The 27,710-nt window shown below is 41.3% G+C and overlaps 1 protein-coding gene across 1 annotated transcript in view; it reads right to left on the bottom strand.

Moving 5' to 3' along the window:
• VPS39 (VPS39 subunit of HOPS complex) overlaps positions 1-27,710 on the bottom strand; it is a 48,993-nt gene that overhangs the window by 20,787 nt on the left and 496 nt on the right. The window contains exons 2-8 of the mRNA XM_060096670.1: positions 20,415-20,480; positions 12,264-12,328; positions 11,913-11,955; positions 10,599-10,693; positions 9,577-9,675; positions 9,032-9,124; positions 6,468-6,651 (exon numbers count right to left, since the gene is read on the bottom strand). Of these exons, the coding sequence (XP_059952653.1) occupies positions 6,468-6,651; positions 9,032-9,124; positions 9,577-9,675; positions 10,599-10,693; positions 11,913-11,955; positions 12,264-12,328; positions 20,415-20,480 (645 nt within the window). The remainder of the gene's footprint in view (positions 1-6,467; positions 6,652-9,031; positions 9,125-9,576; positions 9,676-10,598; positions 10,694-11,912; positions 11,956-12,263; positions 12,329-20,414; positions 20,481-27,710) is intronic.

The following is a 27,710-nucleotide window of genomic DNA, read 5'->3' on the forward strand; positions in this document are numbered from 1 at the left end:
TGGATCTCCAAATGGTCCACTAGTCAAATACCAAGCCAGGATCCTACACTGTGATACACAAAGAAAAAAAAAATGTTTGTCTCAGTGATGCTAAATCTCCTGCACAAAAAGGATGCATCCAGCTTTGCTCAGAGGGACATGACTCCACTCCTACTGTTTCCCTGAGAGAGCTGGGTGAAAGCATCACTGGCTCCTGTCTCATCCGTCACAAAGCCAGGCCAGACCAAGGCCAGCTGCAGCTCCCCTAACAACGAGTCAGTGGGAGAACAAGGTTACATAACTTCTTTCATTCTCTTAGGAAAGGCAAGAGGAGGGCAAGTTCTTTTTTTTTTTTTTTCCCTAGAATTATGCTAGAGAAAGAGATCCACATTTCTGGCCAATGTTATTTCTGCTTGAGATTTTCACAGCGAAAAGATGCAGAACTCCACCTAATGCTCAATGGTTCACAGAGAAGGCAGCTGGATGGCATTCTCGGTGTAGTCATTTTCTTACATGAGGTAACTAGTGTGTCAAATTCATAAAAATGGAAAGTAGAATGGTGCCAAGCACTGAGGGAGGGGAAAATGGGTTCTTGTTTAATAGGTACAGAGTTTTAGTTTTACAAGATGAAAAAGTTCTGAAATGTGCTGCGCGACAATGTGAATATACATAACACTACTGAACTGTGCACTTAAAAATGGTTAAGGTCAAATTGAAGGATAAAAAAATCATATGATAATCTCAACAGATGCAGAAAAAGCTTTCAATAAAATTCAACACCCATTTATAATAAAAACTCTCCAGAAAGTAGGTGTAGAGGGAACTTACCTCAACATAATAAAGGCCATAGATGACAAACCCACAGCCAACATCGTTCTCAATGGTGAAAAACTGAAAGCATTTCCTCTAAGGTCAGGAACAAAACAAGGCTGCCCACTCTCACCACTATTATTCAACAGTTTTGGAAGTTTTAGCCACAGCAATCAGAGAAGAAAAAGAAATAAAAGGAATCCAAATTGGAAAAGAAGAAGTAAAGCTGTCACTGTTTGCAGATGACATGATACTATACATAGAGAATCCTAGAGATGCTACCAGAAAACTACTAGAGCTAATCAATGAATTTGGTAAAGTAGCAGGATATAAAATTAATGCACAGAAATCTCTGGCATTCCTATACACTAATGATGAAAAATCTGAAAGAGAAATTAAGGAAACACTCCCATTTACCACTGCAACAAAAAGAATAAAATACCTAGGAATAAACCTACCTAAGGAGATAAAAGACCTGTATGCAGAAAACTATATGACACTGATGAAAGAAATTAAAGATGATACCAACAGATGGAGAGATATACCATGTTCTTGGATTGGAAGAATCAACACTGCAAAAATGATTATACTACCCAAAGCAATATACAGATTCAATGCAATTCTTATCAAATTACCAATGGCATTTTTCACAGAACTAGAACAAAAAATTTCACAATTTGTATGGAAACACAAAAGACCCCAAATAGCCAAAGCAATCTTGAGAAAGAAAAATGGAGCTGGAGGAATCAGGCTCCCTGATTTCAGACTATACTACAAAGCTACAGTAATCAAGACAGTATGGTACTGGCACAAAAACAGAAATATAGATCAATGGAACAGGATAGAAAGCCCAGAGATAAACCCATGCATATATGGTCACCTTATCTTTGACAAAGGAGGCAAGAATATACAATGGAGAAAAGACAGCCTCTTCAATAAGTGGTGCTGGGAAAACTGGACAGCTACATGTAAAAGAATGAAATTAGAACACTCCCTAACACCATACACAAAAATAAGCTCAAAATGGATTAAAGACATAAATGTAAGGCCAGACACTATAAAACTCTTAGAGGAAAACATAGGAAGAACAGTCTTTGACACAAATCACACCAAGATCCTTTTTGACCCACCTCCTAGAGAAATGGAAATAAAAACAAAAATAAACAAATGGGACCTAATGAAACTCAAAAGCTTCTGCACAGCAAAGGAAACCATAAACAAGACAAAAAACAACCCTCAGAAAGTGAGAAAATATTTGCAAACGAAGCAACTGACAAAAGATTAATCTCCAAAATATACAAGCAGCTCATGTAGCTCAATATCAAAAAAACAAACAACCCAATCCAAAAATGGGCAGAAGACATAAATAGACATTTCTCCAAAGAAGATATACACATTGCCAACAAACACATGAAAGGATGCTCAACATCACTAATCATTAGAGAAACGCAAATCAAAACCACAAAGAGGTATCACCTCACACTGGTCAGAATGGCCATCATCAAAAAGTCTACAAACAATAAATGCTGGAGAGGGTGTGGAGAAAAGGGAACCCTCTTGCACTGTTGGTGGGAATGTAAATTAATACAGCCACTATGGAGAACAGTATGGAGGTTCCTTAAAAAGCTAAAAATAGAATTACCATATCACCCAGCAATCCCAGTACTGGGCATATACCCTGAGAAAGCCATAATTCAAAAAGAGACATGTACTACAATGTTCACTGCAGCATTATTTACAATAGCCAGGATATGGAAGCAACGTAAGTGTCCATTGTCAGATGAATGGATAAAGAAGATGTGGCACATATATACGATGGAATATTACTCAGACATGAAAGGAAATGAAATTGAGTTATTTGTAGTGAGGTGGATGGACCTAGAGTCTGTCATACAGAGTGAAGTCAGAAAGAGAAAAACAAATACCGTATGCTAACACATATATATGGGATCTTAAAAAAAAATGGTTCTGAGGAACCTAGGGGAAGGACAGGAATAAAGACACAGACATAGAGAATGGACTTGATGACATGGGGTGGGGGAAGGGTAAGACGGGACAAAGTGAGAGAGTTTCACTGACATATATACACTACCAAGTGTAAAATAGATAGCTAGTGGGAAGCAGCCGCATAGCACAGGGAGATCAGCTCTGTGCTTTGTGACCACCTAGAGGTGTGGGATAGGGAGGGTGGGAGGGAGACACAAGAGGGAGGGGATATGGGGATATATGTATACATATAGCTGATTCACTTTGTTATACAGCAGAAACTAACACAACATTGTAAAGCAATTATACTCCAATAAAGATGTAAAAAAAAAAGAAAAAATGGTTAAGGTGATAGGTTTTATGTTATGTTTTTTTAACCACAATTAAAATAGAATTTTTTTTTTTTTTTTTTTTTTTTTTTTTTTGCGGTACGTGGGCCTCTCACTGCCGTGGCCTCTCCCGTTGCGGAGCACAGGCTCCGGACGCGCAGGCTCAGCGTCCATGGCTCACGGGCCCAGCCGCTCCGCGGCACGTGGGATCTTCCCGGACCAGGGCACGAACCCGTGTCCCCTGCATCGGCAGGCGGACTCTCAACCACAGCGCCGCCAGGGAAGCCCAGAATTTTTTTAAAATTAGTAAAAAATGAACCACTAGATGGCACAATTATCATATAAAAATGTAACCTCAAAGAATATATTTATAAGAATAGTCTCTTAGTGTGACTAACTTGCTATAAATTTATTTTCCTCATTATTTATTTTCAGATAAAAATTTTTTCATATTTTATTCACAATTTATACTCTAAATGAATAGTACAATAAAATTTCAAAGCCAGAAGGGAACTCAGAAATGAGGAAAAACTAAGGACTTAGTAAGACCTTCATCAGTTTGAATGCTATTGTTGTTATTATGTTGATATTTTTCATCTTACCAAAAAATAAAATGTAATAGCATGTTTTTTTGTACTGGATTCTTTTTTTATGCTGACCTCATTTTAAAAAAGCGATTACGGGCTTCCCTGGTGGCGCAGTGGTTGAGAGTCCACCTGCCGATGCAGGGGACACAGGTTCGTGCCCTGGTCCGGGAAGATCCCACATGCCACGGAGTGGCTGGGCCCGTGAGCCATGGCCGCTGAGCCTGCGCGTCTGGAGCCTGTGCTCCGCAGCGGGAGGGGCCACAACAGTGAGATGCCCGCGTACCGAAAAAAAAAAAAAAAAAGCGATCACAATTTTCTTTCATGTTAATATGTATAAGTATGTAAAGTTTCTCTGTCCTTTTAAAATCTGGCCCACTTTAATAAGGTCTAATTCAATAAAAGAAGTAATCTATACTAGAAACCCTTTTGGTTGTCATGTCTTATCATTTATTTAGTCTCCCCAAGTCTTTGATGACAGAGATGGTCTGGATCTCTCTGTTTCTTCAAACTTGGCAGACTGGCTGGTGTCCAGCAGGCATGTAATGAATGGCGGACAATGACAGTAATTCATCAATCAGCAAGCGTTTACTAAGAGGCTGTGATGTTTCAGGCCCTCTCAAAGTGGACCAAGACGTGAGCCCAGAGCCCACAGAGCTCCTGCACGAGCAGAGGAGACAGACAACTCACTGCCTCCAGTGGGACAGTGTGGCTAGCATGACGGAGAAACCTCAAAGGGCAGTGGGAGCACCAAGGGGGAAGTGACTAATTCTGCCTGTGCGTCAGAGAATACTTCTGAGAGGAAGTGGCACTGAATGGGGGCCTTGTCATATGAGCAGCACGCTGCTGGGCAGACAAGAAAGGAAGAGGCAACAGTACAGGTGAAGGCACAGGGATGGGGAGTCCTTTCAAAATGACTGGAGCCTGGGTGCAGTAGTGAAGAGGAGAGCAGAAATATAATCTAAGTCTATAAGAAATTTAGTCTTCTTCCTGTCAGATGGTGTTCTTCCACCCTACCCAGGAAGAATGTTCCCTCCCTCCATGTGTTAAGGCACAAAAATGTTTTTGCGAAACACTGCCAAAGGGGCTGGGAACTAACAAAGGTCTTAAAACAGGGTCCCCTGGTTCTGGGGAACCAGAAACCTACTTCCAGCACAGCTTCACCTAGTCTACCAAGCCTCTTCTTCTGAAGGAAAACAAGGGTCCCTAGAACATCACGAAGCTTCTTGTGAAGCTCTTAACCACTCCCACCCATGGCAAACTTGTGAATATACATAATCTTTTTTTTTTTTTTTTTTTTTTTTTTTTTTTTTTTTTTTCTGTACGCGGGCCTCTCACTGCTGTGGCCTCTCCCGTTGCGGAGCACAGGCTCCGGACACACAGGCTCCGCGGCCATGGCTCGCGGGCCCAGCCGCTCTGCGGCATGTGGGATCTTCCGGGATCGGGGCACGAACCCGTGTCCCCTGCATCGGCAGGCGGACTCTCAACCACTGCGCCACCAGGGAAGCCCGTGAATATACATAATCTTGAGCCCTATAAAATACTGTCCTTTTGATTTATCTTCCTTCTGGTCTATTCATCTCTAATCACCACCTGAATAACCACCCGAGAACATGATGCTTTTATCAATTCTACCATTTAGGAATCTAATGGCCTCTCAGACCTTCGAGTGGGCCTCTAACAACTGGCCCCATCCTCATTCCTCCATAATCCACACCACCTGTTTCAGTCAGGTCATTCTCTGTAATGCCCTCTCACAAATCAGCATGTCTTCTGCATTTCTGCTCATTTTTCAAACTATTCTGCCTAAAATGAAAGAAATTTTTCTTTAAGCTAGATCCTGAACTCCTTGCCTGGTCTAGTGCAATCTTAATGGAACTTCTTACTGATTAATTGAACAATGAACTTCCCCTTTCTCAACTACCAAATCTCAACTCATCTGATTTAATGCCTTAAGCAGGGTCTTGTTTCGTCTCTTTATGCAAGATGTAATCCTTGTTTCCCGAGCTAGAGCCCTTAAAGACAGCACGTCTGTATGCCTCTCCGCAGCAGTAACTAAAATTCTTACTCTTTGGACTAAAAATGAATTGCTGCCAGTGTGGTGATATGCTTCCAGGCAATACCATCGCAGAGAGCTGGAAGCCTGAGGCAGGTGTAGGAGCAGAAACACCTGATGTGTAGGACAGACACACCTGAACACACTCTGTGCCTCTAAGCTACAAAAACAAGAGCAGCAATAACTACCACATCAAAAACCTTTTGATGCTGAGTTATACGGATTATAGGACGAAGTAAAAAATTTTCACTAATTTCCAAATGCAGTCTTTTTGTCAGAGGACACAAACCATTAAAAAGAAGGTAAAAGAAAAGGAACTAAGAGGTAAAAATAGTAGTAGTAGACAATCACTTCCTAAAATGTACAATTCTGTTTACATTCTTCCCCCTCTGGGGCAAAACCCAACTTCCTACAAAAGCCAGAATATCCCTTTTTTTTTTTTTTTGGCGGGGGGGCCACATCACGCAGCATGCGGGATTTTAGTTCCCTGACCAGGGATCAAACCTGTGCTCCCTGCAGTGGAAGTGCAGAGTCTTGACCACTGGACCGCCAGGGAAGTCCCCAGAATATCCCATTTTTAATAACCCTAAAACACTTTTCTACTTACAAGAAGGGGAACTGAGAGTGAATGACACTGGAAACCACTGTCTGCTAAAGCTATGAATGGGGCTCCATTCTTCGAGGGTGGCCCAAAGTGGGAAAGAGAAGCTATGGTGGTCTCACCCATGGCCACTGGGATGTCTGTCCAGTTCAGGGCACACTTCTGTGTGCAGATCCCCTCCTCATTGAGCACCACGGTGAGATCATCCTGACCCACAGCCACCTTTCCATCTGCCAGAGGTGCAACTAAGGGCTCCAGCTGTTTTCCTGTTGGAAATAGCTCTTTGTTGGACCCTTTTCCATCTACCTATAGGAAGACACAAAATGAGTCACCCATCATTCTCCAGCCAGAGGCATGAACACAGATGGCCCGGAAAAATCAAGTTAAAACCCCAAACCTACAGAAGCCAATAATATTCCTTATTTGGCATAAAGAAATATTATAGAGTCTGTTATGACAAATTTTGTCATCACAACGTCAAACCAGTTCTCTTTTTCTCTAACGTGGAGACAAGCATCTAGCCTGGCAACTAACAATGTCAATTGCTGGGGAGGATGCAAAGCAATTGGAACTCTCATATGATGCTGGTGAGAACACAAAATGGTACAGCCATTTTGTTTGTTGGCTTCTTATAAAGTTAACTATACACTTACCATGGGACCCAACAATCCCATTCCTAGGCATTTCCTCAGGAGAAATGAAAACCTGTGTTTACACAAAAATCTGTGTGCAAAAGTTTACAGTAGCTTTGTTTATAATGTATAAAAATTGTAAAAACTTTGTCCTTCAACTGATGAATGGATAAACAAACTGTAGTACATCCATACAATGGAATACTATTCAGCCACAAAAAAGAATATATTGACACACACACAACACAGTTGGATGTCAAATGCATTTACGCTAAGTGAAAGAAGCCAGGCTCAAAAGGCTACATACTGCATGATCCCATTTATATGACATTCTGGAAAAGGCAAAACTATAAGAGATGACGAACAGATCGGTGGTTACTAGAGGTTGGGGTGTGGAAGGAGGGCTGACTTCAAAGGGGCAGCATGAGGGAATTTCTTGGGATGATGGAACTGTTCTGAATCTTTTTTTTTTTTTTGGCCACACGGCATGCGGCATCTTAGTTCCCTGACCAGGGATCGAACCTGTGCCCGCTGCAGTGGAGGCATAGAATCCTAACCACTGGACTGCCAGGGAAGTCCCCTGTTCTGACTCTTGATTGTGGTGGTGGTTATACAACTCGAGGCATCTGTCAAAACTCAGAACTGCACATCCAAAAGAATAAATTTTACTGTCTGCAAATAAATGAATACGTTTTGAATAACCTGATCCTAAAGCAAGATTCCTCACCCTCAGAACACTCCACCCTCAAGAAGCTGACGGCAACACCTAAGGTAGTCAGAGGAATGAGAGCCCTCTTCCAACTTTTGGCTCCGTCCCCCGCCCCTCACAGACTCCTCTCAGGCACCTGTCTGCCTAGTGGCTATGCAGTCAGTTACACAGCAGTAACTCGCCTAGGAGCTTGCAATTCTGATGCTGATAAAATTAGGCTAGTCCAGGGATATAAACAGGGAACAAATATATTAACTAGGTAAACAATGAAGAGCTAACACAGCAGGGAGCAGGGAAGTGGGAGGTGGGAAGAAAGACCTCCAGGATTGTCAAGTCTGGATTATGAGAGGGGTATGAAGCTAAGGAATTTCTGTTATTCTATAAAATGAATGGTAAACCAACCTTTTTTACATACAGTCTGCATACTGGAGGGGAAAAAAACCAATGTCGTGGATATTTACCACTTAAGAGAAAAAGCAGGTTATAAAACAATGTGTATAACATGAGATTTTTGTAAATAGGGCAGATGCCCATTACCAAAATGTTAACAGTGATTATTTCTGAGTGGGAGAATTACGGATGACTTGCACTTCTTTTCTTTTCCTTATCTATATTTTCTTATTTTCTATAATAAACACATATGGCTTCTGAAACTTAAAAAAAACAGTGAAAATAATTTTTTTTTTTTTTTTTTTTCTTTTTGTGGTATGCGGGCCTCTTACTGTTGTGGCCTCTCCCGTTGCGGAGCACAGGCTCCGGACGCGCAGGCCCAGCGGCCATGGCTCACGGGCCCAGCCGCTCCGCGGCATATGGGATCCTCCCAGACCGGGGCACGAACCCGTATCCCCTGCATCGGCAGGCGGACTCTTAACCACTGCGCCACCAGGGAGGCCCTGAAAATAATTTTTACAACAAATATACTAAAAGATTTTGGGGGGCAGGAAACTCAAAGTCTTAAAAATAATTAAGTTAATACTAAAATTAGTATATAATTCCTCAGCACTGAAGCCTCAAGATAGCAGTCCATGGTAATGCTACTGGACAGAGGCATGCAGCCCTAATTATCTAGCCCAATAACTAGATACAGGATATGGATAATTCATTATGTAGAGAACTGAGAGTTGACTCTGCCTGGCTTAAGATACACAGACATCTTATTTGTGAAAGATGTTTAGAGCATGAAAGGTAACCAAACATACAAACACAAACCCTGTTATGCCAAAAACTCTACTTAAGGCAGTCTCTTGACCTACAGTTCAGAAGCACATAATCATCTCTCCCAGGTAGACTCATAATCACCTTCCCCAAGGTAAACTGATGATACTTGCAAAATAGTAAATCTTACCCTTATTAGGTAGTAGTCTCTCTTGAAACCCACACAGATAGCATTTTCACACCATGCCATGGACTTGGGCACATCTGGTACACTGAAGTCCCCCTGGAGAAAGATAGCAAGAGTTCAGTTGGAAAGATGTTAAAGGAAAAAAACCATGACCTTCCTGTTATTCCACCCCCATTCTGCAAAATTACTCTCACCCTCATCTGAATACAATTCTCTTAGCACAAGGCCAGGAAACCACCCATAATAAAAATACAAGTCACCCATGAACTGGATCCACAAGGTGCATTCGGAAAAGGTGAAAAGCCCCTTTGATATAAATGAATCTGTAGAGATGTAGAATTGTCCTACTCCTGCCTCTGAAGGCCAGGAGACTTTGACAAGTGGGCACAAGTAACTCATAGGTACTCCTAGCAGAGCATTCATCTGGGGAGAACATCAAGACTGGGCTCCTGAGCTTCACAGGAACTGAAAAGCAAGTCTTTCAAGCTGTGGGTCAACTTAGCAGCAGCTCTCACCCAACCCATGGACCAGGAAACAGTGGACTTTACCTGCAATTCATGAAATTCCCTGTCTTTCCAGAAATAGAGCTGCAGCTTCTTTTTCACAGCCACACACATCCGCAACACCTCCTCCCCAGTCTCTGTGTGCTGGGAAGAGACATCCAGAGCAAATGAGGATGTGCACACGATGACTCCAGAACTGACAACTATATTAGAGATTTTTCTACCCTGAAAAGGCTACTAATCTGAACATCCCTTGTCATACAAAGTCATGCTGCCAGATAAGCTGAACCAAAGCACACCATTCTCTCTAAGATGCGCTCAGAAACAACAGGCTGAGAAGCGCTTCCTCCCCAAGGGCTGCCAGTCAGAGACCCTGGTCCCAGCAAATGTCATGGGCCTTTACATTCAGAGAGGAAAACCTATATGACTGCTTCCTCCTTTTTTTCTTAAATGCTTCTTGCTCATGGCTGTCAATACCTGCAGGGGCAGGGATCAGCCTGTGTCAGTGACAGCAGGCCCACTGTCAATCCTTTAAAGGAGTGGGGGATGGAAATGCCTAAGCATACGACAGACGGTGCAGCGTCAATATAGACCGCAAGTGCTAAAAAGTGATCAAAGCTGAGTAGAGGGGTGACGCAGAGTTTGAAGAAGGATGAAGAATTGGCAAAAATCAGGAGAAATGTCTTTTCCAAATAACGAAAACTCCCTAAAGACAAAGACCACAATGATACGTTCAGAACAAGAGTCACTTTAATGCCCTAGAGCTATGTTCATGTACTGTTACAGTCTTGATTTCCCACTAATGGTTTGTCCATGGCAAGCATTTTCGTCCTTGGTTAGCTGCCTCCTGAAATACAGCAGTCCGGTAGCGCACACACAGGGAATGCAACTGTTTCAACATTTTAAGGGGGAAATTTCTCTAATACAATCCAAAATCAAATATTCTCTTTGGAGTCTCTGCTGAGTTTGGATATCAATGTTATTCTTCCCATCTAATGGTAGGAATGATGTAGGAAAGGCTGCATTTATTAAAGCACAAAGTCAAAATTCATCTCGCCCACACTTACCTGGAGGTCACATGTGAACAGTGATGCTCCCTTTGCCTTGGAAACTGTAGTGATTTGTTGAAATGTCAGTAGGTCATGGACATAAATATTATTTTCTGTTTGGAAGGAGGTAAAACACCTGTATAAATGATCACAATTCTCTAGTATAGCCACCTTCAAGACACACACACACACACACACAAAATAACTGTGTAACAACCAGAAGAACCAAATGGCAAATACTGGTCGAAGATGTACCTGCAGCTTCACTAACAATGACTTATTCTGGTCCATGACCAGTACGAAAACATTTAGGAAGTCACTTAGTCTTCTAAACTTGTATATTTTGTTGCTTTAAATTTGGGCTGGCTTGAATTAAAGAGCTCTTTCACTTCCAAAGAACACTCTTACACTCTGTCTTTGTCAAGTCTGGAAACTTGTGATGCAATATTTGTACAAGAAATTCCTTTCAAAGCTACTCACATTAGGAGGCTCCAGCAAGAGAAAGGAAACCCCCTGTGGATTTTGTACAAACCCATGGCAAGGATTTCTTTTCTAGCAAAGCCAGTGCAATAATTTCACTTGGGCCTCTTAGCTAGTTTTAGTTAATTTAAATGTTTTTCTCTCGACTAGAAACTAAGTTTAAAATGATTCTACCATTTGGGCCCTGGGCTGAACAGTACAGAGCATGAGGCAAGTTTCTAGTTCTTCTGCTTGTCATGAAAAGACCTCACTGGCCGCCTTCCATGAAACTATGGCTTTTCAAACAAGGCCTGGAATAGTCTGGCCCTGATCTCTCACCTGTCTCTTACCAGTCTCCACCATATACCCTAAGTCTGGCCAGATTTCAGGGCCTTTGCTTAAGCTGTTCCCTCTGCCTATAACACTCTGCCTACCCCTCTCTTCCTGTTGAAACCCTAGTCATCCACTAGACAATGCTGTCCCTCCTATTACTAAGATCCCATGACACTTTTTATAAATTCTCATTGTAACTTATCACGCTGTAACATGAGTACTTTCTGTCATTTTGGTCTTCAAAACCAGAACCTAAGTTTCAAAGATAGAAACCATGTCTCATTCAACTTGGTATCCCCAATGCCTAGAGTAGGACTCAATAAATATTGAATGAATGAATGAAGTGATACTTCTTGGATAACAGAGCTCAAGATATGGGGGATGCTGGTGCCTTTATTACCTGTGTACCCTGCTGCATCTGGTTAGGAATGTGTCCGTTTCATTGTTAAGTAACAACTATCAAATTAACCATGAAAGGGTTATCAGGTCATAGCTTTTGTTTCTTGACACATGAAATACAAATGCAACCACTTTTCTTACCTAACAAGCTGACCAGAATCTTAAACTGGGAAACCACATGGATCTGGAAAATAGTAAATCATTAGACTCAAACACTTCTGACAAGGTTTAACAAATGTTCATTTTAACTGCAATACTAAAAAGGGACTAAAAAGCCCATATCAATGACAAGGATCTGGCTTATGTGCAATCACAATTTCTGCTCATGAAAGAGGATCTCAGGTACTTGATGGACAGACAGAGATCCCTGCATAAATGGGAGGACAAAGAGCAGAGGATTCAAAGATGAATAAATAATTTTACCAAAGTCCTAGCTTTGACAGGGTCTCATAGAAGTCAAATATTCTTGTAGTGACCACCATCATGGCCTACCTGCTGAATCTTTTTGGAGAAGTTCTTATTGGATTTCTCTAATGTCACTTCAAACCTGTTGCAACCTATGGGAAAGAAACAAACATTCACGTTTCCAAACACAGGGATACATATAAAAATAACTATGACAAAAAATGCTGCTCCATACTGCTCTCCTACATGAATTATAAAAAATTCCGTAAAGACTAGAAGTTGGAGATCTAAAATAGCCAGTTGTGTTTATTGAGTACAGTAAGTTGCTTTCAACTCCAATTTTAGAACAGAGGGTTTCATGCACCTTCACTCGGCATTAGCAGAAAGGATCACACCACAGTTTACTGAAGCGGCAAGGTACTTATGAGGATTTTATCCTACATAATAGTACCTTGGCAAAGTATGTTACCAAAAGAGTGTAAAAAGTAACAGTCAAATATAGGAGCCCCAGCCATGAATCCCAGCCCAAAGCATCCTTAGACTGAGACAGACTAAATCCCAGCGGTTACCCTGTGTCCCGTATGACAGAACAGAGCGAACAACACCATCCCCAGAGCTAAAGCAATTTAATGCATCTACACTTACTGCCACTCTCAGGTGATGTTACCTCTGCTGACACTTGCTAAAAAGAGGAAGAAAGTTATAGATCATAAAAAACACATGAGGGCTTCCCTGGTGGCGCAGTGGTTGAGAGTCTGCCTGCCAATGCAGGGGACACGGGTTCGTGCCCTGGTCTGGGAAGATCCCACATGCTGCGGAGCGGCTGGGCCCATGAGCCGTGGCCGCTGAGCCTGCGTGTCCGGAGCCTGTGCTCCGCAACGGGAGAGGCCACAACAGTGAGAGGCCCGCGTACCGCAAAAAAACCCACAAAAAAACACATGAAGCCAGCCTTGCTGGGATGACCAAAACATTTAGGATCAAAAGTCACCAGAGTCAAAAAGAGAATAATTATCACAATAATAACAGCCGCTATCATTAACTAAGCGATAACTAAGTGCCAGGCTCTGGATTTTAAAATTTCTATGTATTCTCTGTAACTTCACAACCACCTCAAGAAGTAGGTATTATTATTCCAATTTCATATCTGAGGAACCTGACAGGTCAAGCAGTTAGGTAGTAGCCAGTGAGAGAAAGCCCAGGGGCAAACTCAGGGCTGACTTTACGTAAAGCCTGTGTGCTGAGCCCGCACTCTGCCACCTGCCTCCCGGCTTGGGGAGAGACTATGTACACGGCCGACTGCTCAAATCGATGGAGATTCTTTGAGGCAGCCACCAGGGCCCACACCACCAAAGCTGGTCTTACTTCCTCCACATGTCCCACAGAAGAGGAGATGAAGACAGGGACCTGAAGTTCTGGGAGATTCAGAAACCTGCCCTGTATTATGCCATTACATTGCCCAAGGGAAAAAAAAAAATCAGCCGTTACTGCTTGATAAAGAGTTCTGTATTTGTAAAGGACTTTATTACCTCTAACAATTCTCTTTATGAGCAGAATTATCTAGGGCAGAGATTCTCACACCTTTTGGCCTCAGGACCCCTTCATCTTAAAACTTACTGAGGACCAGAACTTTTACATGGATTATAGCTATCAATGCTTACCATTACAAATTAAAACTGAGGAATTTAAAAAATGTGTATTTAAAAAAATTTTTTTAAATAAATAAATTTATTTATTTATTTTTGGCTGCTATGGGTCTTCTTTGCTGTTTGAGGGCTTTTCTCTAGTTGCGGCGAGCGGGGGCTACTCTTCGTTGAGGTGAGCAGGCTTCTCATTGCGGTGACTTCTCTTGTTGTGGAGCATGGGCTCTAGGCTCTCAGGCTTCAGTAGTTGTGGCACTCAGGCTCAGTAGTTGTGGCTCGCGGGCTGTAGAGCACAGGCTCAGTAGTTGTGGTGCACGGGCTTAGTTGCTCCGCGGCATGTGAGATCTTCCCAGACTAGGGCTTGAACCCGTGTCCCCTGCATTGGCAGGCGGATTCTTAACCACTGCACCATCAGGGAAGTTCCAAAACATGTATTAACCGACTTAAACATAACAGTAATAAGCTCATTACATATCAGTGTAAATAATATATTTTTATGAATAATAACTATTTTTCCAAATTTAAAAGAAAAGCATTGTTTTACACTTTTGTAAATCTCTTTAACGTCTGGCTTAATAGAAGACAGCTGACTCTCACATCTGCTTCTGCATTTAATCTGTTTTGATTCGTTGTTTGGTTGCAGTATATGACAAACATCTGTCCTCGTGTGGACATTTAGTTGGAAAAGAGAGATATATTTTAACAGCTTTTTCAGATAATTGTGGATCTTCTTTGATGCTATACAAAAACTTGACAAATGGAGTTTCTTGCAATCTGGAATCTGAAACCTATTAATGAACTTTTCTGTAAAAGTCCATTGGTCTATCTTACACTTCGAATGGCTCTTTTATTTATGCTTGGTTTAGAAATTTCATGCACTGGAAAATACTGGTTCACATAGTTACGCAGATTTTCCAAATGTTGACACATTTTGTTATAGGGCTGAAAAAAAATCATGCTCATTATCACCCCTCATCTCATCAGGAAAACCATAAGTATGGAGAAGCTGTCAAGCTCATGGGGATGGATACAATTTTTCCACAATTCTAATTTTCTCTTGAAAGCTCTATCTTTATCATTAGTAACAAATACTGCCAGTTGTTTTCTTTGAAGTGAGACTCTCTTTGTTCCTTTGTGAGAAAACATCTACCAAACACCCAAATGGTCTGAAAAACTGCAGTCTATCTGTTAGTCATTCTCTCAAGCAAAAATGATGCTCCATGAAATAAGTGGTCAGTTCAGCTCGTTACTCCAACCATCACATAAGTACTTTTCCCCTGAGACAGCCACTGGGCTTTGTACCTTGCACACAACCGAAGTGCTTCATGTGTACTTCCCATTATATTACAGATTATTGAAAAGAGGTGTTCTCAAAGGTCAAGATAGAATAAAATTTTTACTGCCCCACAAAGAACATTATTAAGTGAAACTGGCTTAAAGAAAAAAAAAAAAAGCACTGTGAGCACATGCTGGGCAAAAATACAACTGCTTGGACAGTGTGGTGCCAACAAGACTGCCGACCACTGTCTTGAACTTGTTATGAGGGGCAGCAGTCTTAGCTGCCTTACCTGTGGACCATCAGTGCAAAGGTCAGTGAGAAAACAATAATGTTTTACTCTTACTGTGAACTCAAGTTTTGACGTTGTGGCTCTTCTGAAAGGATTTTGGGGAACCTCCTGGGGTCTAGAAACTGTCGACTGGAAAAAAATGCACAACCTTAAAGTTGAGAATTATGTTTTATTCTGTAGACTTGCTAAGGACTTAAGCCAGGGAGGAGCCAGGATATGTAGGAGTTCAGACAAAAAAAAACAGGTAGTCAGACGTCAAAAGATTACTGCTATGTAAGAAAATCAGACTTCTCAAGTTTCTATGTATGGGAGGATGCAAGAGTCTGGGCTCATTGAAATTATTCCTTTGATATGCACCTTAACTATCTAGGGCCAGCATCCTGTTTTTCTCCCTCCTGAATCCCCTCAGGGCGCACAGTTGGAGGCTGCAGTGGCTGGCTGATGGCTTGAGGGCCACATCCTTTGTTTACTGATATGGCAGGTGACATTTTTCCTCCATAAGACCAAACTTTGAGAACCACTGCTCTAGGGTGAGGCATCACTGAAGTAAACACCAAGTTGTTAAGACCTTAGATAAGAAGTAAGAAGTAATCTAATTCCTCTGTTTAAGAGTAGACTGAGGGGGGCTTCCCTGGTGACTGCAGTGGTTGAAAGTCCTCCTGCCGATGCAGGGGACACGGGTTCGTGCCCCGGTCCGGGAGGATCCCACATGCCGCGGAGCGGCTGGGCCCGTGAGCCATGGCCACTGAGCCTGCGCTTCCGGAGGAGCCTGTGCTCCACAAGGGGAGAGGCCGCAACAGTGAGAGGCCCGCGTACCGCAAAAAAAAAAAAAAAAAAAAAGAGTAGACTGAGGGAAGGGATATGGGAACAGATGTATATGTATAACTGATTCACTTTGTTATAAAGCAGAAACTAATACACCATTGTGAAGCAATTATACTCCAATAAAGTTGTAAAAAAAAAAAAAAAGAGTAGACTGAAGTCTCTGAGAAGCCTAGTTTGTGAACTCACAGGAAGGGGATGGCTCAGATCAGATCAGAGTCCAGGTCCCCTTAACCCCAGTCTTTCCATGACATCTCACTACCCGCTCTCTCCCTTCCCTCAGAAAGACAGTCTGGTCATAGCCGTACTGAGGTTTTGATAGGGACACAGTAAAGGGACAAGGTAGGAAATTAAATAGTCAATCCCACTAGGGGACTGTAAGTAAAGAAAAAAGTATGGGAGACCCCTGTAAGTTAATGACCACTCAAGAAAGTTGGTTTATTTAACCACAAAACCAAGCAGGCTTGCTTAGCAACAAAACCATGCAACAGAAGCATGAGACATGCTCCAAAACAATAAAACAGTGGTGGCATGAGACACACATCCTGCCCAGTGAGCTCAGTAAGTTATTGATTCCTAGGACATGCTCCTCCGCATGCACTAAAAACAAAAATATAAGGAAAAGGTGACATTATACTGAAACCTGAGACGATGTGCCACTTTTAGCATATGTTACTACCTTTTTGCTCATTGCCATTGCACCATGACAGTCCTGGCTTGACCATGTAGGGATAAGAAAATTCCTTTGCCTGACATGGAGGAGGAACTGATGACAGAAGCATGACATCTACTCAAGAATGAGGAAGAAGGTGGTCTTTTCCCCCTCCCCACTTTTCCTTTGATTATAAAACTGCAGCCCACTAAGTTCTCGGGGCATGGCACCCTCTCGCCCGCCCGCTTATAAGCCTCACAAGCAACCTACTCTAATAAATCACTTCTTATCTATCGCTTTGCCTCTCAATGAATTCTTTCTGCGCTGAGACATAAAGAACTGGAGCTCCTCGGAGCCTCCCAAAATGCCATCTAGCGGTGTCAGTTTGGAATATCTCAAATTTCGAAACCCAGTTAGTTCTACGGCTGATTCATGGAGGCCCAGGTCTACTTCTGGCCCATAAACAGACTAGAGCTGGTCCAGAACTGAACTGTTCTCTAGGGGTATAGGGAGAAGTGAAGTCTCTAATCAGTTTGATTTCCTAATTATCTAAGGTAGGTTAATATTGCTATTCAAGTTACCTGTGGGGAAACTGAGGAAGATTAACTAACTTGTCAAAGGCTACATGGTGAATTGGTCACAGGGCAAGGAACAGTTGGCACCAGGGTTCCAAGTCACATTAACATTAATATTACCAGTTTGAGTCTATACTATGTTGAAAAGTTTATTCTTATAGTTTAGTTTTCAATTCCTTACCACTTGTACAGAAATGATATATTAAACAAGTTACTTTATCAGAGTATTTAGTATTTGATGGCACAAAGAACTGATTATCTCTTGGGATAAGAATATTAGGCTCTCTTTAACTCCCTGCTTTGCACGTCATCTGAGCCCGCAGTAGACAGTCAAGACACAGTTGTTGAAAGCCGAATAAAACCAAAGGCAGGCTTAATTTTTAAATTACAGACTAGGTTAATGTCACAGAATATAAATATTCTGCCTCTGAGAACTAAAATTTAAAGCAAGGGCCAGCAAAGTACTGCCTGGGGTCAAATCCAGTCCTCCACCTGTTTTTGTAAATTACCCTTTACTGGTACACAGGCACACCCATTCATTTACATGCTGTCTACAGCTGCTCTTTTGCTACAGTAGCAGAGTACAGTAGTCACGACAGAGATGTTATGACCTGCAAAGCCTAAAACATTTACTATTTGTGTAAGTCAATAAGGTAGAGGGTACCTGGAGAAAGAGAACCAGTCATGGTTTTCTTGACATAAGAGAAGGCATTTTTGGCCTAAGCCATTTTGTGAGCTAAGCCTGGCCACAATGCTTGTCCTTGGACAGATCTCAGTAATAACGATCTTAAGGGAACAAAAGAACAAACCTTTATCAGGCAAGAGAAGTAACAATAGCAAAGATGAAAAATCAGGTGAAAAGACTCCCAGTTCTGTTTCAGTGGTAAAGGTTAGCCTCGCTTTCTTGAGATTTTGCAGAATTTAACCCCCTCTAAGGTGCTCAACCACCAGATCAACTGGAACCTAAGATGATGATGTTGACCTTTTCAGACCCTCAGTCAATTCACTCAGCTAACGCTTGGACTCTCAACTACCCAAGGCCCTTCATGAATATGCATGGACCCTTAGCTTAAAAAACTTCCCCAACTTTGCTGTTTGGGGAGACACTGCTTTGGGAAAGATCCCTAGTGTTTTCCTTACTTGCTGCAAGTAATAAATCCTTCCTTCTCCCACTCTCTGCCTTGGTTTTGTCTTTTGGCTCAACACCCACTACGAGGCGAATCCAGTTTTCAGGTAACATTTAATCCTTTTTTGGGAACAAGTTGGCTGACTCCTGATTTAAAGGAAAGTTGAAAAACTTAGAAATGAAATACAGTAAGTCCCCCACGTACGAACCTTCCAAGTTGCGAACTTTCGAAGATGCGAATGCGTGTTCCATCAACATCAGGAGTGAGTGAAATTGCAGCTTGACCTCCGACTGTGTTAGCCGGCAACCTAGGCTAACTTTGTTGGACACCGAGGCTAACTTTGCTGGACTTATGAATGGGCTGTCAGAATGGAACTCATTCGTATGTAGGGGACTTACTGTAAACCCTGTTTTGATCTTCTGGTTTCTCTTCTTATCCCACCATAGAACCTGACCAGGTACCTTCCTCCCTCCCTATTGCACCAGTGGAGTGTAGCAGAATATGCCAGCCCAAAATATGCTACTCTGGCACAAGGATTATTTTGAGTTGAAGGTAACTGAGAAGAAGCAGATACAAGAAAAGCTCTCTGCTCTCCACCATCTGCCAAAGAGAAAGACACAAATTTACAAGGGTGCCTCCCCTTTCCTCTCTATCAAGGACAATATTTAATCAATTTAGAGACAACTTGAGACCCATATCAGCCCACAGATTGCACCAGAGGAATCTACATAACAAACATCTCCAATTAGTTCCCCCATATATTTGCCTTCCCATAATTTGCCACTGTAGAAACTCAAAGTCCTTTTCCTTTGTCTTGTTGCTTCTCTGATTTACAGGTCCCCATACAATCAACCTAAGATGGGTAGAGTTAAAAATAATTTTTTCCTCCTTTACACCAGTAAGATACTTTTTTTCCCCAATATGTTACCTTTGCTACAGGTTCCAAAGAGAAGGCTCTATTTCCACACTTACATTAAGCTATTCACTATGATAAGTTATATATTAGATTGAAAGCTATGAAATTTTGTTTTTTCTAATATAGCCAAATAATGACAATTTCATATGATTCAACCTACTCTGGCATTAACAGCTGACTTCTATACTCTGTAGCTCCAGGGTATAATATCCAAATACATCAATTTTCCACAGAGAACACAAATAAAATTAGGAAAAGCAAGGTACTTTTTTCCCCATTAGAGGGCACTCTAACAGAAAAAACGTCAAATACTTTGTTATTATTCTACATTTTTACTGACAAAGAAATATTTGATTAAAGTTTTAGTTTTCAAAGTCCTTGCATCTGACCCCAACAATTTTGTGAGATGCTTTATGGAAGAGGAAACTGACATTGGAAAGGACCTACTCATAGTCACCTGACTGGGGAGAAGTAAAACCTGACTCAAGCCCAGGTCCCCTCTGTCCTAGTCCACCCCGCAGAAGTTTAACAAGATCTTTAACATCAATGGCTCCTAATTTTTTTTTCCTACTACCATACCATTTACATGAGAATTTTACTCCCATTAGTAATATTTCTTATTTCTGGCATGAGTCTCCAAGAAGTGAGAAGGGAAAAAACATCTAGCCCCACCTCCCAGATGGGGGTAGGGAAATACAGTCTGAAAAAAAGAGAAAACCCTGGAGATTCTCACAAATTTCTCCCCACTTTTCCACTGCACTACCACCAACCCCCAGTCACTCTTTTAACGGTCCAGTTTTAGTATATGTGCTGCTGAAGCAAGCACTCTTTTAATGGTCCAGGAATCACTGATTTTACAGTGTATACATATCTTTTTTTTTTTTTTTCACATGAGCAGTAAGCCACCTCGTACTTTGTTCTGAAAAACTGCCACTTACCAACATCCTTCCGAATCCTATAGAGAAGAAGATGACCTTGTTTCGTTCCAACAAGCAGCCATTCCTCTGGAAAAGAAAAGGACCATCAGCTTTAGTATGACCCTATTTCTTTAGCTGGAGCTTATAATCAGAAATCAAGGGGTTGAGAAAATGAGTTGCTTTTGATGTAAGTGTTTTGAAAAACTAAGAAATGTTTATATTCAAGAAATGTTTGAGGGACTTCCCTTGTGGTCCAGTGGTTTAAGACTGCACTTCCACTGCAGGGGGCACAGGTTCGATCCCTGGTCGGGGAACTGAAATCCCACATGCCGTGGCATGCAGTCAAAAAAAAAAAGAAAAGAAAGAAATGTTTGAGAACCAACTAACTGAAAAAATATTTATTGAACTAGGTGAGACATATGAAAGAATGAAAAATGTCCCTGGCTTCATTGTTTCAAAATGAAACTAACCAAAAATTTGATGGAAGTTTATAAAATCATAAAATGGGTAGTATAAACATAAAACTAGGTACCTAATCTCAGAAATAACAGCTAAAAGGCATCCTTTGAAGGTTTGATGATTTTACTTTAGGAAAAATAAGAAGTGCCACAGCATATTAAACTTACAGAATTCATTAACTCAAAAGATGGTCTAACAGATAATAATAAGTGTTGCCAAAGAAGTGAAGAAACTGGAACCCTCATACATTGTTGGCAGGAAAATAAAATGGTGCAGCCCTTTGAAAAACAGTCTGATGGTTCCATAAAAGACAAAACATAGAGTTACCATATGACCCAGCAATTCCACCCATGGGCATACACACAACAGAAATGAAAACATATGTCCACACAAAAACTTGTACATAAATGTTCATAGGAGTATTATTCACAATAGCCAAAAGGTGGAAACAACCCAAGTATACATCAACTGATGAATGGATAAACAAAATGTGACATATCCATAAAATGGACTATTAGACAGCCATTAAAAGGAATGAAGTGCTGATATATGCTACAATAGGATGGATCTGACAACATTATGCTAAATAAAAGAAGCTAGACAAAAAAGGCTACATATTGCATGATTCTATTACATGAAATGTCCTGGATAGGCAAATCTAGAGACAGAAAGATTAGTGGTTGCCTGGGGCTCGTAGGCTTAGGAAAATGGGGCTGGTGGGATTGGGGAAAAAGAAATGGGGTTTCTTTTTAGGGTGATGAAAATGTTCTAAAATTGTGGCAATACTTGCACAACTCTGTGAATGTACTAAAAACCACTGAATTGTACACTTTAAATGGGTGAATTGTATGGTATATGGATTACATCTCAATAAAGCTATTATTTAAAATGAAAAAAAAAGATGGTTTAGGCCAGTGGTTCTTAAACTTTGGTGTGTATCAGAATTATTTGGGGATTTATTAAAACAGACTGCTAGGCCCTGCCCTCAAGTTTCTGATTCAGTAGGTCTGGAAGTGGGCCTGGGGATCTGCATTCCTAACAAGTCCCCAGGTGATGCTGATGCTGTTTGTTCAGGGACAGCATTTTGGGAGACATCGGTCTAGGCTAAAAGGCAAAAGGTTCAGGAAGGACTTAAATAATTACCCTGACAGATTTATATTAAATCACTAAGGGAAGTTAAGCATGTACTTCCTCAGCTTTTTGAGGTTGTTAACAGTCACTTATTCCTTTCATAAACTTTTGATCTTTTGCAAATTAAAATATTAGATAATGACATAAATAAACTTTATTGAGCATGCATTGTGTTCCAGGAAATGCTAAGCACTTATCATAGGTTATAACAACTATCCTTTGACTATGTCCTTTTCTTAAATCCCCATTTTATAGACGAGGAAGTTGAGGCCTAGGGGATAGGTAACTTGTCCAGAGTCACACATGTAGTAAGATATGTGTAGCAGGGGCAGGATTCCAACTCCAGTCTTTCTGACCCTTAACCCCATGCTACAATGCACTTACTAAGGCATCCCATCTCAAAAGAATAGGTGTCAGCCAGAGGCTATCTGAAAGACAATGGTTACGTTTATAAAAACAGGTCAGGAGCCACATCAGGAACATTTCTCCAGGTTGATGTCCTTAGTCTTCCAGAAAAAGATAGTGACTCTGTCCTCTTTTGGGTTTTAAAGTAAAGGCAGAGCACAGAAAGTAAGACACAGTGTGCTCTCAATGACATAGATGGAAATCAGAAATAACACTAGCTCCAATGGAACACTGGTGATTTATGTTGGAACAGAACATGGTGGAAAAAAAAAAGAATTCAGTTCACAATGCTTGCTTTGCAAACGATATTATGTTTAGAACTTTACTTATAGATATCACGGTATTGAGCAATTGAAAATATTAAAGTTGATTTTTAGGACACCCACTAATGTTTCAAATACAAATAAAATGAAGTAGAATCTTTTTTAATTCATTTATAACATATAGAAAAATCTATAGCAAAAAGGCCACCATAATGTTCACCCTCTTCCCCATCCTCTCCACTGTGACCCCCAAACCCCTGCCAGTTTCTATTTTTCTTTACCTCTTTCAACAGCTTCATCTCCCACCCTGGTCTGCAAGGCCTATCAATTTTACCTCTACAAGGTACCCGGCAACAGCCCTCCCCCACAGAGTCTCTCCAGGGACCCCTCAGCTGGTCTCACTCTATGTATACTTCGATGTTTGCTATCTGTTACCTTAGAGCATAGCTCCAATGCTGTCACAGTGGGGCTTAAAAAAATCCTCATGAAGCTGTACTACCAAAATATGAAGCCAAACTCCTAAGTATGACTTTTAAGAGTCTGCTTTCCATTTTTATTGAAATGTTTATTTACCAATAGATGTTTCTATCAAACGTCTACTCTATTGGTCATGAAATTGAATCAGACAAATTCACTGAAATTAAAAAAAATTTTTAATTGAAATTTTATTTGACCTTTCTCAAGCATTCCTTTGGAGATGCTGAGGAAAATGCGTTTCCCATACATGCAAAGTATTGTTAACAGCTTTCTTTTAACTAGTAAAAGCACCACATACATACTCATTCCTAATCCTCAAACTCAAAAGGAAAAATAGTGGGGACTTCCCTGGTGGCGTGGTGATTAAGAATCTACCTGCCGGGCTTCCCTGGTGGTGCAGTGGTTGAGAGTCCGCCTGCCAATGCAGGGGACATGGGTTTGTGCCCTGGTCCGGGAAGATCCCACATGCCGCGGAGCAGCTAGGCCCATGAGCCATGGCCGCGGAGCCTGCGCGTCCGGAGCCTGTACTCCGCAACGGGAGAGGCCACAGCATTTAGAGGCCTGCGTACCGAAAAAAAAAAAAAAAAAAAAAAAGGAATCCGCCTGTCAATGCAGGGGACACGGATTCGATCCCTGGTCCAGGAAGATCCCACATGCCACAGAGCAACTAAGCCCGTGCGCCACAACTACTGAAGCCCACACGCCTAGAGCCCGTGCTCCACTGCAATGAGAAGCCCACGCACGGCAATGAAGAATAGTCCCCGCTCGCTGCAACTAGAGAGAGCCCATACACACCAATGAAGATCCAATGCAGCCAAAAATAAATAAGTTAATTAAATTTATTAAAAAGAAAAGAAAAACAGTGTATCACCCAGAGGTAATGATGGCACAGAGCTCTGAAGAGGCTTGATTTGGTTACAAATGTCTGTGGGAGCTCAGATGGCCAGAGGACCTGACCCAGGCTTGTCTGTGCACACTCTATGTCATCATATAACACAGCCGTGCACATAAAACACAGAAAATGAAAAGCCTGCAGAGCAGGCAGAGCACGGGGTAGACAGTCCCTTCTGAGACTCAACATTGCACATCAGAAAGTGGAACAAACTACACAAACGAGTAACACACGCAAAAACAAACAAGAGTCAGCCCTAGAAAATTCCTGATGGCCTAATCCTGAGCCACAGGTTAGACATGATTCCTCCTGGGAAGGAAGGTAGAGCCCTGTAGCTCACAATTACCCTAGTGAAGCTCCATCCAACGTTGCAACCCAGTCCAAACTCATGTGATAAACAACCACTGCTGAACACAGCAGGGAGTACACAGATGAACAGGGTAGTGGGCACTTCTTTTCTTTGGGTCATACGGCAAAGAACAGTGTTTCTCAAAGCATCAGCCCCTGTTTAGCTGCATCAGAATCACTTGGACTTACTAAAAATACACATTCCTGAGCCCTGCTCCTAGAGATTCTGATGCAATGATTCTGTGGTGGTGCCCCCAAATCTGCATTTTTTAATTTAATTTTTTAATTACATGAGACATTTACCTAGTTCCAAAGCTAAAACTATGAGAAGTCCCTCCTTGTCCACTTCCCCCTGTTCTCTTCCTTCTGCTATAGGTAACCATTTTAATCATTCTTGATTTATTTTTCCATTGTTTCTTTGGAAAATATAAATAAAAATGATTGGGTATACACACACAGATACACACACACACACACACACACTCCACATTTTTTATAGGCTCTGAATATACATCAAAGTTTGAGAAACAGGCTCTAGAATCAGACATGATTTACTGGACGTGACCTTGGAAAAACTACTTAAATTTTCAGGTTCTTCTTCTGCAAAATGGAGTTGTTATTATTTCATAAATGCTTAATACAGATTAGTACTCAGTAATGGGAGCCATTACTACTATTAATTAATTAAACAAATATTTAATACGTATCCATTATGAGTCAGGAACTGTTCTAGGCACTGCAAATAAACCTATGTACAAAACAAAGTTACTGCTCTGAAGAAATTTATCTTCTAATATGGAATGAGAGAGACAATAATAGCATATAAAATAACATTAGGTGGCAAATCTGTGAAAGAAGATAAGGCTGAGTGAACGAGCAGCACATCAGTGGATGTGGCATTTTCTTTTATATAGAATAGTTAGGGAAGGTCCTGCAGATTTATGGGACATGTCAGCAAATGAAATGAGGAATGAGCCATATAATACCTAGGACAAGAGAGTGCCAGGCAGAGGAAACAGCAAGTGCAAAGGCCCTGAGATAGTTACATACTTTTGTGCTCATGGAACAAGGAAGACAGTGTAACTAGTATCAGAAAGAAGCAAGGGATAAGAACATAGGGGATAAAATCAGGGAAGTAACCAGAGGCCTGATCATGACAGGGGCTGTGATGACAGGTGTTGTTATTCTACTTGTGATGTGAAGCTACTGGAGGGTTTTGAGCAGAGGAGAGATGCAATTAGATTAAGTTTTCAAAGGGTCACTCTACCTCTGTGTGGCTAAAATACTGCAAATGGCACAATAGCAAACCCAGGGTAATCTGTCAGAAGGCTACTACAGTAATTCAGATGAGTGAGACTGGTGTCTTCATCAACAGTAGTTAACAGTAGAGATGGAGAGAAGTGACTGGATTGTGGAATTTTTCAGGAGGTGGAGCAGACAAGATTTGCTGATGGATTGGATGTGGTGTATAAGAGAATAAGAGAAGTCAAGAATAATTCCAATGATTTTGGCCTTAACCAAATGAGCAAACAGAAATACCATATGCTGAGCTATGGGATACAGGGGGACAGACATGTTTCAAAATCAAGAACTGTTTTGGCCATGCAACCAGATATCCAAATGAAGATGCTGAAGAGGCAGCTGGATTCTACAACTACAGAGTTTCAGAAGAAGTCATCATCATCATCAGTATTTTCCTCATTTCCATATCCCAGGAGATGGATTATGGTGGCTCTGTGACATCTTCCAGCTCCAATACTGTCTGGCTCTCCAGAAGCCTGGAGGTTCCTGGATGAACTCTCCGCCTAAGGTCATGGTGTAGATAGAAGAGGTAACAACTAGAAATAGCAATATTTATTGCTGGTAAAGTCTGAAAATAAAGTAGTTTTGAGGCACAAGGCAGTAAATGGCCTCTTGTAGCCAATACCTATCACAGCATCCTAGTAGGCAATGGGCGTTTCTCCTGTTTGCTTGGAGATCAGGCAGAGTGAAAGCTATCTACCATTTCAAAAACTGTATTTCTACAAAGCACAGGTTCAGGGAATCTTCACTGACACAAACTGCAGTTGGTGAAAGAGACTGAGATATGTGTACTGCTAGTCCCACAGGGTATCAGAGTCAAGGATTCTGACAAGCTAAGTACAGTGTGATAAGTAGCTGCATCCATCCTTTTCAGAAGTATATGTCCGAGGCTGAGTGGAATACCCCTCCCTCCACGTTCCCATGTTAGGCAGCATATGTCTCTAGTATCATTTATCTTGCATCGTAATCTGTTCATATTTCTTTGCCTGCCACTGTGTGTCCTAGGAGCACAGGCATTGTTTCTTATTCATCCTTGTATTCCTGTCTCTAGTAGAGAGTCTGGTCCATGTAGGCACTTAATACATATTTGATGAAGAAACAGGAAAATGAGCCCCTTTGTACTGAGTGTCAGGCCTTTCATTTTTTCAATTTCTTTATTTCTCCTCTATTTATTTTTAATTTTTACTGAGAGCATTTAATGACAGAAAAATGGAGGTTTTCTTGAGACATCTGGAGGAAGCAGGATTCTCTCCTTAACCCTAGGACAGCTTGCTGTGGAGGTGTGACTTTAAAGAGGCCCAGAGCTAAACAACAAGGTCCTACTGTAGAGAACAGGGAACTATATTCAATATCTTGTGATAAACCATAATGGAAAAGAATATGAAAAATGTATATATATGTATAACTAAATCACTTTGCTGTACAGTAGAAATTAACACAACATTGTAAATCAACTATACTTCAATAAAATTAAAAAAAAAAAAGAGGTCCAGGGCTGCTAAAGGTTGGGGTGGTGGTGAGGGGCACACATTAATAAGAAGATCTAGAGCGAAAGCATCTTACTGAAAAGGATGTGAAGAACTCTAACTAGGTGGCACTGTCCACAGATAATGAATAGGACACCGGCTTCCACCAGGCCCATCATGGGTACCTGGCTCAATATAAGATCTGATTGAGGGTTCTGAGCCACCTTTTTATGGCCCTTGATTTCTAGGACCTGGACATTAACAGGAAAGACTGAAATTACTTCTGTTTGGTCTTTGGTTATCAGACACACACTCACAGACAGGAGCATAATGTTTGTAGTTAAAAGTCAAGGTTTAGTTCAGAAACCATTTGTATTCTGAAGCAGAGAAGAGATACCTGACCCTGCTTTCTTCACTGGCCAATCCTAAAAGGATCATGAGAGTTTTTATAGGTTAGGTTTCATGACAGCCTGGAATGATGCTCTTCTACAGAAAAGCTAGGTAACTTGGGCATTTTGACTATAAGGCAATCAACCACCTGGCTAGATTAAGAGTGGAGAGTAACAAGTTAGCT

The sequence above is a fragment of the Mesoplodon densirostris genome, chromosome 4 (genome assembly GCF_025265405.1).
Source record: "Mesoplodon densirostris isolate mMesDen1 chromosome 4, mMesDen1 primary haplotype, whole genome shotgun sequence".
NCBI lineage: Eukaryota > Metazoa > Chordata > Mammalia > Artiodactyla > Ziphiidae > Mesoplodon > Mesoplodon densirostris.